Genomic DNA, 11,545 nt, shown 5'->3' on the forward strand with positions numbered 1-11,545 from the left:
GACTATTTGAGGCAATATAAATCTATTAGAGGAAGTGAGGAACACCTGACCTGCATAGGCTTTATTAAAAGAATGATTAACAGTATATATCACATTGTCTGTACGATCATCAGCCATATTTTGTTGACATAGGGAATAACATTCTTTTATTAGCTCTGAGAATTACCTTGCATGCCATTTCTGGTCTTATTATAAAGCATGCATCACAAACAGTTTAACTGAATGTAAATGGGCCTGAAATGTACAAAAAATGAAGTGAACATAGTTGTATGTTCTTTTATTCACACAAAAGTTGTAGTATGTGATACTAAGTGATAACCATGACCTTCATATGCTAGAAATGCGTTGATAGCTTCCTTGACAGAATACAGTGAGCGATAAAATCCGTGACTTATCGTCAGTCTCTTACAGTCTTATTGTACTAGCTAAAGTTAGTTGATAACATGCTATCTAGCTGCTTTAACATTGAGGGGCAAGTATTATATGCCAAAAGCAGCTTGGAACCACTAGTATGACACTACACCGAATTATCCTCGTCGTCTTCACTGTTTTCCAGAACGTGTGCAAGGGAATTGGCTTGCAACTTCTTAAACTGGCCTATGAAGTCTGTTGCTTCTGAAATGAGAGCATTCTTTGCAGCCTTCACACTACCAGCTCGCTGCTCCGAGAGAGGCCTCTCAGGATCAGTTGCATTGGTGCCAGCAGCCTTCTTACGAGGCTTTTTTGCGCCATCTCTTCGGGTCAACTGATTAATGTACTTCTCATGCAAAACAGTATTCTTTAGAGGCTTCAGAACTGCTGGACTCGGTTCAGCTTGCTTAGTTTTCAACCTTGACAACGGTCTCTTACGTGCTGAAGAACTCGCGCTGTACTTGTGCAGGGAAAAGGACTTTAGATAATTGTCAGGGGTCCCAGGAGAATCGTCAAGAGGAATGTTCAATTGTAAAGCAGACGGTGAAGTTTCAAATAGCGAGAAGTGATCAGCCTCTTGAGCTTGGTCAATGAGGGAATGCTTCTTAAGCAAATGTCTCACTGTCTTCTGTGCTAATAGGCTCTTTTGTTTGGCAGTCCTTGGTCTTCCGGCTAGAGGTTCCAAAAGGTTTGGAAACTTTGGATCAGACAATGTGAAATGTGCTAGAGGAGAAAACTGTGTTTTACTTCGAGGACGAGGGGCGATTGGAGTGGGCGTTGAGAGGTCAGCATGAACTCGATTGAAGCAGTCTTCAGCAGATTTCCCTGGGACCTGAAAGGATGTGTGTCAAATTGCTGAACTAACAAAAATAATAAAGTAACAAGTCACCTAGGAAAATACTGAGTAATCTATAGGACATACTACTTTGAGTATTGAAGTACAAAATAGATTGTCAAAGCAACGTGACATGTTGTCGGATATGACATGTGGTAAGCATCACTAGAAATGGCTGAAATCAATTCCATGTGAGACTACTAAAAGAGCAGCACCAAAATGTTAGTTATCTAAGCTCACAGTACTATATTTTTTGAACCTGTGCTCAAAGTATTTTTGTTTTTGCATGTATCTTGTATCTAGCAACATTAACAATCTTCTGATGACCAGTTTTTCACATCCATGTTGGTGTCAACATGTGATGAGAGGATCACTCACATGTGCACATTAAATAATAAACAGACAACATTCTATTGACTGTTAATTCTTCCCCTTCAATGCAAAAAAACAAATACAGCGTGAAATGTTATGTTTCAGTATGATTATTAACCAACCCTTGTAAATATTACCAGCTGTCCACATTCCCAGAAAACGCTCTCTACAATTTTTCATTTCTCAGATACGCGCCTAAATATGCATCATCTCGTATTAGAAGAAAACATCCAAATGACACCGAACTTACAGCCTTCAAACAAAGGCAGAAAAGAAAGCCAAAAATGGAAGAACACAGAAGTCCAACAAACTATACAACTATCCTACTGCTACTATTTGACTTATTCATCATTCAGACACTACTGGTATGTTGTAGTTAGACTCTGGAAGTGTTTTCAGTATGTTCAACTCTAGCCTACTCCAACTTGTTTGGGACTGAAAGGCTTTGTTGTTATTGTTGTTGTTGTTGGACATTCAATGTTGTATACATGATTTATATTGACTGCTTAACAAAAGGAACTCAACAAAACAATGCAGTGGAATATCACAAAGTCTAGCACCAAGATCCATGAATAACTCATGCACATTCATGCACATTTTTAAAACTGGAAACCCCATTCTGAGAGCAACATTTTAACTGCAGCATTCTAATTATTTATTATTATGCTTTCTCAAGGCAGCTTGTGCAACTAGATATCAAACAGGTCTGCAACTACCAAGATATGATCATCAAACCACTAAATGAACAAAATCGAAGGATTGGAAATACCATTTTAGAAACTTTCTTCCAGAAATGTGGGGATGGTCGAGCAGTGAAGTAAGCCTGGCGCAATATAGTGTCCTGCTCTTCTGTCCATTCATCTGACGCGCAACACTGTTGCTGTACCCCTTCTTTAATCCCGCTTAGCTCTTCACTGCATTCCTTGGTGTTCATCAGTATATCATCACCAATTTTAGGCTGCACTATGGAAGAAGGATTATTTTCACTCTTCTTGTGGATGATGTTTCTGGGTTCAGTGATGGGTACAATTTCTTGACAATCAGATTTGTGCTCCTTGTGAGTTTGTTTCCTTGATGCCTGCTTTCTTCCGGTGCCTCTCTTCCTCTTTCCTGTCAGCTCCTCACCACGACTGGGCTTTGGCTCTTGCATCTCACTCTTTTTGTAAGATGCATCTGCAGTCTTTCTCCTGGCAGGAGCATCTTGGGAATCTTCATACACTGTCTGGAGCTTATTGTGTTTTTCCATCCTTGCAGAAGCTTTTACTGCAGCAATTCTCTGGCTACTCCTTGGTGGATTCTCTAGTTTTTTGTCTTTCTTAACAGCATTTTGAGTCTTGCTGTTATGGGGAATGTCGCGGGGATTTGGTGTGAACGGCAGCAGTTTGTGGTGACTTTGCTTCTCCACTAAGGGCTTGCTCACACTCTTATCACCTCGTTGGAACCGTGTAGATCTCTGAACAGGCGTAATCGCCCATTGGTTACCCCTGACTTCGCATTCCTGCAACAGAAGGTAAAACTTAAACACTGTTGCCGCAAGCTATGCCATTGAAAGATCCGAACAGAATCATCCAATGATAAACTATGATATTTGTAATCAAGTGCCAACCGTGAAATGGATGAAGCAGTCCAGTTAGCAAGCATGTTAGATTATTAATATGATGATCGGACAGGCATGAAATGGATAAAATCAAGAGGCGGGTGAACAAACTATTAGTGGCATATAAACTAATCTTTGTTTTGGGGGGTGGAAGAAACTAATCTGTTGTTGGATAAGTAGAATATATAAGGAATAGAGCAAGATTGTACTTGGTAGCATGACATACTGGAATATGTTAAACCATTGATAGTTGGTTGTTGTCACGGAATCCCCAGAAATCAAGAAATGGTGACAAATTTTGGGAAGAAAATTGGGTTTTGTCTAACTAGTGGAGAAAGATCTAAACAACGTGGCCAAATCTCCTTCTCAGGCAACTAAAATGCGCAGAAGAGGAGGAAACTAAGCACATAAACGTAACATCCCGTGCCCCCAGATTGGAGCCGGTATCTGCAACCAGGAAGAGATTTGCCCCCCTATACCTCTTCCGCCTCGTCGAGCACAATATGGTGGTCCGGATCCCGGCCGGTAAGCCGCGCCGACCGGCGTGGGAGAGCCTTCGGAGGTCGTCCCGCAGCTCCGCCGCTCTCGTCGCGGGTGCATCGGCTTCTCCCCGGGGTTGTGGGGGCGGCCTGCTTCTTGAACTTGGAGGCCTCCGCGTCCTCGTCCCGGTTCCTGGATGGGGACTGGATCCACGGAGACGGAGAATTGAGCGGAGTCGCGTGGTGCGAGCGCAGCCGCCCCTTCCACTGCGTCCCGCCGGCCGCCGGGGTGGAGGGTTCCTGCTTCTTTACCATGTTTGTTGGCTGGAGAAAGGAGAGGGAGAGAAAGGGGATCGATTACTGGAGAGGCTGGAGTTTGGAATGAACGGGAGGGGATTTTGAATGGAGAGAGGAATGGGGGCGGTCGTCCTGGACCCTGGGCCGAATGGGCCAGGTGAGTGTTTGATAGGCTCGGTACCATGTTGCTCATTCCCGGCCGGCCATGCTTCAGGTCAATAGAATGCTTCGGGTCAAGAAAATTAATATGAAAGTCATCTAGGAGTACATAAGTTGCCTCAAAAAAAATCTAGGAGTACATAATTCTCAAAAATCTAGGAGTACCTATTTATCTCAAAAAAAATCCTGGAGTACCGTTTCATAGCTTCCTTTAAAAAAAATATCCTTTTTAGCACGTGGTACATTCTTTGTAGTCGCTTAGGAAGTTTCGACTGGTTTTGCTTGGAATTTCTAACATGATCACAGAAGGTTTACCATGTTGCTTCGGTGAGTCTGAGTGGAATGTTGGAGGCTCGGAACAAATAAGGTTTTGAAACAAACACCTATATGAGTTTCTCGGTGGCTCCGGATGAAAGTGGTTTGGTGGCACCGAGGTGAAAGAGAATAGGTAGGTATAGTGGAATTTCTTGAGGTGGTTTGAGGAGTTTTTGGAGTTTGATCTTTAAGCACCTAGAGCAAAGAGCTCGTTGTCACACCCTCATCCCTTCTAGTAGTATCAACATGCCTAAGGACTCAATGTGACCTCGAATTACTAAAATAAAAATGAAGAATCACATGGCTTGACCAACACTTGAAGTTTTTTTAGGGGTCACCTTCCATTCCAATGTTGTTTCTATGAAGAACTTTGTCTGAAATAAACTTGAAGCATAGTTAGTTCTTCAGAATATGTTGGCATGAATTATTGAAATACACCTTGGGGATTAGATGCACTTTCACATCTTTTGATCTGCCTCATCCATCACTCACACTAGGATCTTGATGGGAGGAGCAAAACCAGACGCAAATATCCGCTTGGTGTGCTTTCGTCGCTACCCTGGATCAGATCGTTGACATTGGGGAACCATGATGTAATCTCCATCATCTTCGCGAACTTCACCATATCGCCTTGCGTGTACCCCACCACCAGCGCCGTCCAGCTCGCCCCCTTCATCTTCCCGAGCGGTGGTGAGAGAGATCAATGCTGAGAGAGAAAGAGAGAGTGGTGGGGAGCTCCATGGTGAAAGAGAGTCAGCGAGTGGTGAATGCAAGGGGGTGAATGTTGTGGGTGAAGTTGGCAATACAGTAAACATTCAGTGCAACTGAAATTCAATTAGTTGTTCGGAAAAAAGTTCAATTAGCTACATCACACCAAAAATGCAGTAAAAAGTTCAGTTACCTTCAGTGAACAAAAAATGCACTAAAAAGCCTAGTTAGAGGGAGTGCACTAAAAATTCAGTTAGTTGTTCAAACACTCAACAAAAATTCAGGTTAAATTGTCATTCTAACAATCAACAAAAATCTAACTCAGTGCAGTTTTAGTGTGTCAAAACATTTAGGGGCAATTCTTTTTGGGGCTTATATTTGCAGCCACTCATAAGCTTCAAAAGAACTGACCCTTAGTCTAACTGTAGTTAGTGTGTTCAAAAAAATCTCATTAAAGTTTCATTTCACACCTGTCCAGTGTCAAAAGATTCAGTTTCTAAATATCCAGTTTGACTCAAATTCAATGCAAAATTATGGCATAAAAATCAGCATGAGGTGTCCAAAATCAGTATGAGAGACCTTTCACTAATCAAGAGATTAATGATGTAGTGAAGGAGCTACCAAATGATAAATCTCCAGGTCCAAATGGCTTTAACAATGAATTCTACAAAGCTTGTTGGGATATTATTGGGCCAGACATCGGAAAGTCAATCCATGATTTCTATGAGGGTAATGTAAACTTGGAAAGCATAGACTCTTCTTATATCACACTAATTCCAAAAATGGATAACCCTTTAAGTCCTAATGATTTTAGGCCAATTTCACTACTCAATAGTTGCCTTAAGATCATTACCAAGTTGTTGGCCAATAGATTACAGAAGATTATATTGAAGATAGTCCACATCAATTGGTATGGTTTTCTCAAATAAAGAGAAATTCAAGACTGCTTGGGCTGGGCATATGGGTATTTGCATCGATGACATGCATCAAAAGAGCAAGTTGTGGTGCTTAAACTTGATTTTGAAAAGGCATTTGACACTTTAGAACATCAAACAATTTTGGAAATGTTGAGAGCAAAAGGCTCTGGAAATAGATGGATTAATTGGATGAAATTATTATTCAACTTTGCATCTTCCTCAATTATTCTCAATGGGGTACCCAGAAAGAAATTCTACTGTAAGAGAGGAGTTAGGCAAAGAGAACCTTTTTCCCCTTTGCCTTTTGTCTTAGCTGCAGTTCTTCTCCAGTCAGTATTAAACTTGGCCATGACTAAACAACTTGTGAGCTCACCATTGCATGTTACAAGTTGCCCATACTTCCCTATTGTGCAATATGCGGATGATACTCTTGTCCTCATGAAAGCAGACACTCAACAACTTCTCTGCCTTAAAGCTCTACTCAACATCTTTGCAAGTGCCACTGGTTTAAAGGTTAACTATAACAAGTCCAATATGGTTCCAATTAATATTAGTGAAGAAATGACTGAAATGTTGATTAACAACATGGGCTGTAAGAGAGGTGCTTTCCCCTTCACATACCTTGGTCTACCTCTTGGGCTGTCAAACCTACTATGGAGCAGTGCTTACCATTGGTTCAGAGAATTGAAAGAAAACTAATGGGGCTGGCAACATCCATGACAAAAGAAGGAAGACTCTTATTGGTTAAATCAATCCTAGCTTCTTTGCCAATCTTCTTCATGTGTTGTTAATACGTCTCCAAAGTATCTATAACTTTTGGTTGTTCCATGTTGTTATATTACCATTCTTGGATGTTTTACAATCATTTTATAGCAACTTTATATAATTTTTTGGTACTAACCAATTGACATAGTGCCTAGTGCCAGTTGCTGGTTTTTGCTTGTTTTTCACTTCGCAGAAAATCAATACCAAATGGAGTCCAAGCCCAATGAAACTTTTTGGAGAATTTTTATGGACCAGAAGGAACAACATGGGCCAAAGAAGTACCAGAGGGGTGGGTGCCCCGAGGGGGGCACAACCCACCTGGGCGCGCCTGGGGGCCCAGGCACGCCCTGGTGGGTTGTGCCCACCTCGATGGCCTCCCGCACCGCCTCTTCGCCCTACAAATACCCAAATATTCTAGAACCCTAGGGGAGTCGACAAAACACAATTCCAGCTGCCGCAAGTTCCAGAACCACGAGATCCAATCTAGACACCAGCACAGAGGGGTTCATCATCCTCATTGGTGCCTCTCTGATGATGCGTGAGTAGTTCATTGTAGACCTACATGTCCGTAGGCAGTAGCGAGATGGCTTCCTCTCTATCTTTTGATTATCAATACAATGGTATCTTGGAGATCTATTTGATGTAACTCTTTTTGCGGTGTGTCTGTTGGGATCCGATGAACTTTGAGTTTATGATCAGATCTATTTATCCATGAAAGTTATTTGAGTTTTGATCTCTTATATGCATGACTATTCATAGCCTCATATTTCTTCTTCGAATCTTTGGTTTAGTTAGGCCAACTAGATCGTTTTTTCTTGCCATGGGAAGATGTGCTTTGTGATGGGTTCGATCATGCGGTGTTCTTTCCCAGTGACAGTAGGGGCAACAAGACACGTATTGATCGTTGCTATTAAGGATAACAAGATGTGGTATATTCCTACATGAATAGATCTTGTCTACATCATGTCATCGTTCTTATTGCATTACCCCATTTCTCCATGAACTTAATACACTAGATGCATGCTGGATAGCGGTCGATGTGTGGATTAATAGTAGTAGATGCAGGTAGGAGTTGGTCTACCAATCTTAGATGTGATGCCTATATATTGATCATTGCCTGGATATCATTATAATTATGTGAGGTTCTATCAATTTCCCAACAGTAATTTGTTTACCCACCGTGTGCTATTTCTTGAGAGAAGCCACTGGTGAAATCTACGGCCCTCTATTCTTTATCATATTTGCTTTGAGATCTATTCTAGTGTTTTTACCAAGTAAAGCCTTTGGGATCATGTTGGGTGATAGTTGATTTGAACTTGTTGAAAATAGAAACTTTGTGCGCCAGTAATAGGATTGTTTAAAATTACAGAAGCATGATAAAATTCTTAATTTTTTACACAAGATTGATATAGAAATTTCCTATGTTCTCCTAATTTTCAAAATTTTGGGAGTTATAGAAGTATACTAAGTTTTCAGATTGCTACAGACTGTTCTATTCTTGACAGATTCTGTTTTCGATGCATTGTGTGCTTATTTTGATGAATCTATGGGTTGTATCAGGGGTTATGGGCCATAGAAAAGTTGGGATACAGTAGATATAATGCAATAATAAAATATGAATGGGTTTGCAACAGTACTTAGAGTGGTGATTTGCTTTGTTATACTAACGGATCTCACGAAGGTTTTGTTAAGTTTTGTGTGATTGAAGTTTTCAAGTTTTTGGTGAGATCATGATGGATGAAGGAATAAGGAGTAAGAAGAGCCTAATCTTGGGGATGCCACCCCAAGATAATATTCAAGGAGAAACAAGCAACTAAGCTTGGGGATGCCCCGAGTGGCATCCCCTCTTTCTTCTAACGACCATCGGTATTTTACTTGGAGCTATATTTTTATTCGTCACATATCATGAGTTTTGCTTGGAGCGTCTTGTATTATATGAGTCTTTGCCTGTTTTATTTTTTGCTTTGTGTCAAGTATCCTTGCTGAACAAACCTATTTGAGAGCCAAAATTATTCTATGATTTGTTAGAATTGCTCTATGTGCTTCACTTAAATTTTTTGAGCTATGGAATTGCTCTAGTGCTTCACTTATATCTTTTTGAGCACGGTGTGCTTTAATATTTTTTAAGAAATGCTCTCATGCTTCACTTAGATTTGTTTGAGAGTTAGTAAAATTTTGAAGAAAATTCTCTCATACTTCACTTATATTATTTTGAGAGACGAAAATTTTTATGCTCATGTTCTTCACTTAGATTTGTTTGAGCTATCAAAAGCAACATATGAATTAGTCCCAAAGTGATAGATATTCAAGAGGGATATAATAAAAAAATTCAGGGAGATCATTGGACAAAATAAACTTGATTCTTTGTAATAGTTTTGAGATATGATGATAGTGATATGTGAGTCATGTTGGTGAGTAATTATGCTTTAGTGAGAATGTTGGTGTTAAGGTTTGTGATTCCCTATGCAAGCACGAAAGTCAATAGTTATGCAATGAAATTATATCCTACTTGTGGTGCATTATTTGGTGTTAGTTATGCTTAATACTCGCTTATGTGATTTTTTGTTTCTTGGTTGGTTGCTTCTCAATCTTTTTGCAAGCCTCCACTTGTACTAAGTAGAAATACTACTTGTGCATCCAAAATCCTTTAAACCAGTTTTGCCACATGAGTCCATCATACCTACCTATATGTGGTATTTCTGTGTCGTTCTAAGAAAATTTGCATGTGCCATCTCTAATTTTCAAAATAGATTTCCCTTTTGTGTGCTCGTACCGCTCATGAAGCGACAAGGGGTGGCCAATATTTTCTATGCTAGATGTGTTATTCTCAAGATGAGTGTTTATTCACTTGTCATTACACGGGAGTGTGGTAAAGGTATTAGGTATGCCCAGTCCCGAAATGAAAAAGAAATTTACTTTACGTTATCAAATAATAAATTCCTTAGAAAGCGTTGGTATGGAGGGCACCCGTGGATACAACTAGCCATGGATTGTGAAAGAATGGTGGAAAAAGGAATACACTTTATTTTCTGTTTGGGAACTGCCTATGATATATCTAGCATGGAAAGCGTTGGGAATTACTTTGTCGTTTTTGTTGACGGGAAAAGTATGCCTCTCAAAAACATTTATCCCTTAATTTTTGCTTTGAGCTCTGGCACCTCTACAAATCCCTACTTCCCTCTGCGAGGGCCTATCTATTTACTTTATGCAATTTTTATTTTTGCTTGAGTCTCCATCTTCTCTTATAAAGCGCCAACTAAGGGGGCACTGGTGCGCGTCGGTCCTAAACAAATGGTTTTTAACCCCTTTCCGCGACGGCAGTTGGAACCGTTGCCATGTGAGTGTGTGCGATAGGGTGTCCTTCCCACATGACTCAGAAATCGTCGGGGATAGGCCCTCCTGGGACCCATGCTGGGGCCGTGTGCGATCGGGCGAGGCATCGAAACCCAATCATTTCCGTAGGTATGTACATCCCACACGGTGAATCTCAGAAATCATTTCCGTAGGTATGTACATCCCACACGGTAAATTTCAGAAATCATTTCCGTAGGTATGTACATCCCACACGGTGGATTCTAGAAAATCATTTCCGTTCGTATGTATATCACACACAGTCAATCCAAGGAATATGTTTTCGTTCTTATGTACATCCCACACAGTCAATCCAGTGAAAACATTTCCGTTTGAACGTAAATCCCACACAGTTTTATGTGTAGGCTCGTGTGTGAAAGGTGTAACTATCACACACGGTCTTCCTTGGTTAAGTGTTTGCTTTTGATATCACACACGGGCTATATCACACACGATTTGATGAAGAAAACCACGTGACATTGGGCTATCCATCGCAAGCGCTTTTACTGCTAGAACCGTTTGCAAAGGTCCATGACACATAGCAGGTTTATTAGTTTACAATTAATAATTCCAGTATTACACAAATTCACATTTCATATCGAACAACTGTTTGCCAATTTCATATCAGGCACATAAATATATTATAACATCACGGTATGGTAGCTACATGAAAACATCACAGTACAACATATAGCTAGTTCAACTTCATAAGAACAATATATTCATTTCCCTAATAGAGATCATCCAGGCTCGTCTTATCCACCTTTGCTTTCAGTCCAGTAAGAACCCGTTTTGCACGGGCCAACTGGGAAAGTGACTCCTCCTTCGCCAACACCATCTTAGCAAAGTCTGATTTAAAAAATCTGAGTTCATTCTCCACCTTCAACTTTTTATCCCGCATCTTGAAATATGCTTCAGCGTTGACAAGACTTTTTGTAAGCCTACGTGTGTTCACTTCCTCATACATGCTCCAGAGCTTCGTTAGGCACATCTTCAAAGACTCTGGCCTCTCTTGATCAACCCACTCCAAGTAAGAACACTTCCGTTCATCCTATAATATTTAAAACTAGATTAGTAACAATTGTATGGCAAATGGGTTTATAGCAACATAGAAAATCACCAATGCTTATTTTGAAAAACTGAAGAAACATGTTAATTATGACATATCTTCTCAAAAAGATCAATGTGCAAATGAAATAATTGGTACTGAGACAACAACCAAATTCTGGAACATCAGAAGCTATAATTAACTACAATGACGCTACAAGTTCTTACTCATGTACAATAAATAACAAATTGAACATTTTATGAGGAAGGTAAATATAACTGCAACAGCATA

The 11,545-nt window shown here is 40.3% G+C and overlaps 1 protein-coding gene across 1 annotated transcript; it reads right to left on the reverse strand.

The window, feature by feature from the left end:
* Positions 1-246: 246 nt before the first annotated feature.
* On the reverse strand, positions 247-4,072 carry LOC119332440. The gene is made up of 3 exons (XM_037605627.1): positions 3,695-4,072; positions 2,388-3,116; positions 247-1,243 (listed from the first exon to the last, which is right to left on the reverse strand). Exons 1-3 carry the CDS (start codon positions 4,007-4,009, stop codon positions 518-520), a joined length of 1,770 nt encoding a protein of 589 aa, XP_037461524.1. The 5' UTR covers positions 4,010-4,072; the 3' UTR covers positions 247-517.
* Between the last annotated feature and the right edge of the window lie 7,473 nt (positions 4,073-11,545).

This window comes from Triticum dicoccoides, chromosome 7A (genome assembly GCF_002162155.2).
Source record: "Triticum dicoccoides isolate Atlit2015 ecotype Zavitan chromosome 7A, WEW_v2.0, whole genome shotgun sequence".
Classification (NCBI taxonomy): domain Eukaryota; kingdom Viridiplantae; phylum Streptophyta; class Magnoliopsida; order Poales; family Poaceae; genus Triticum; species Triticum dicoccoides.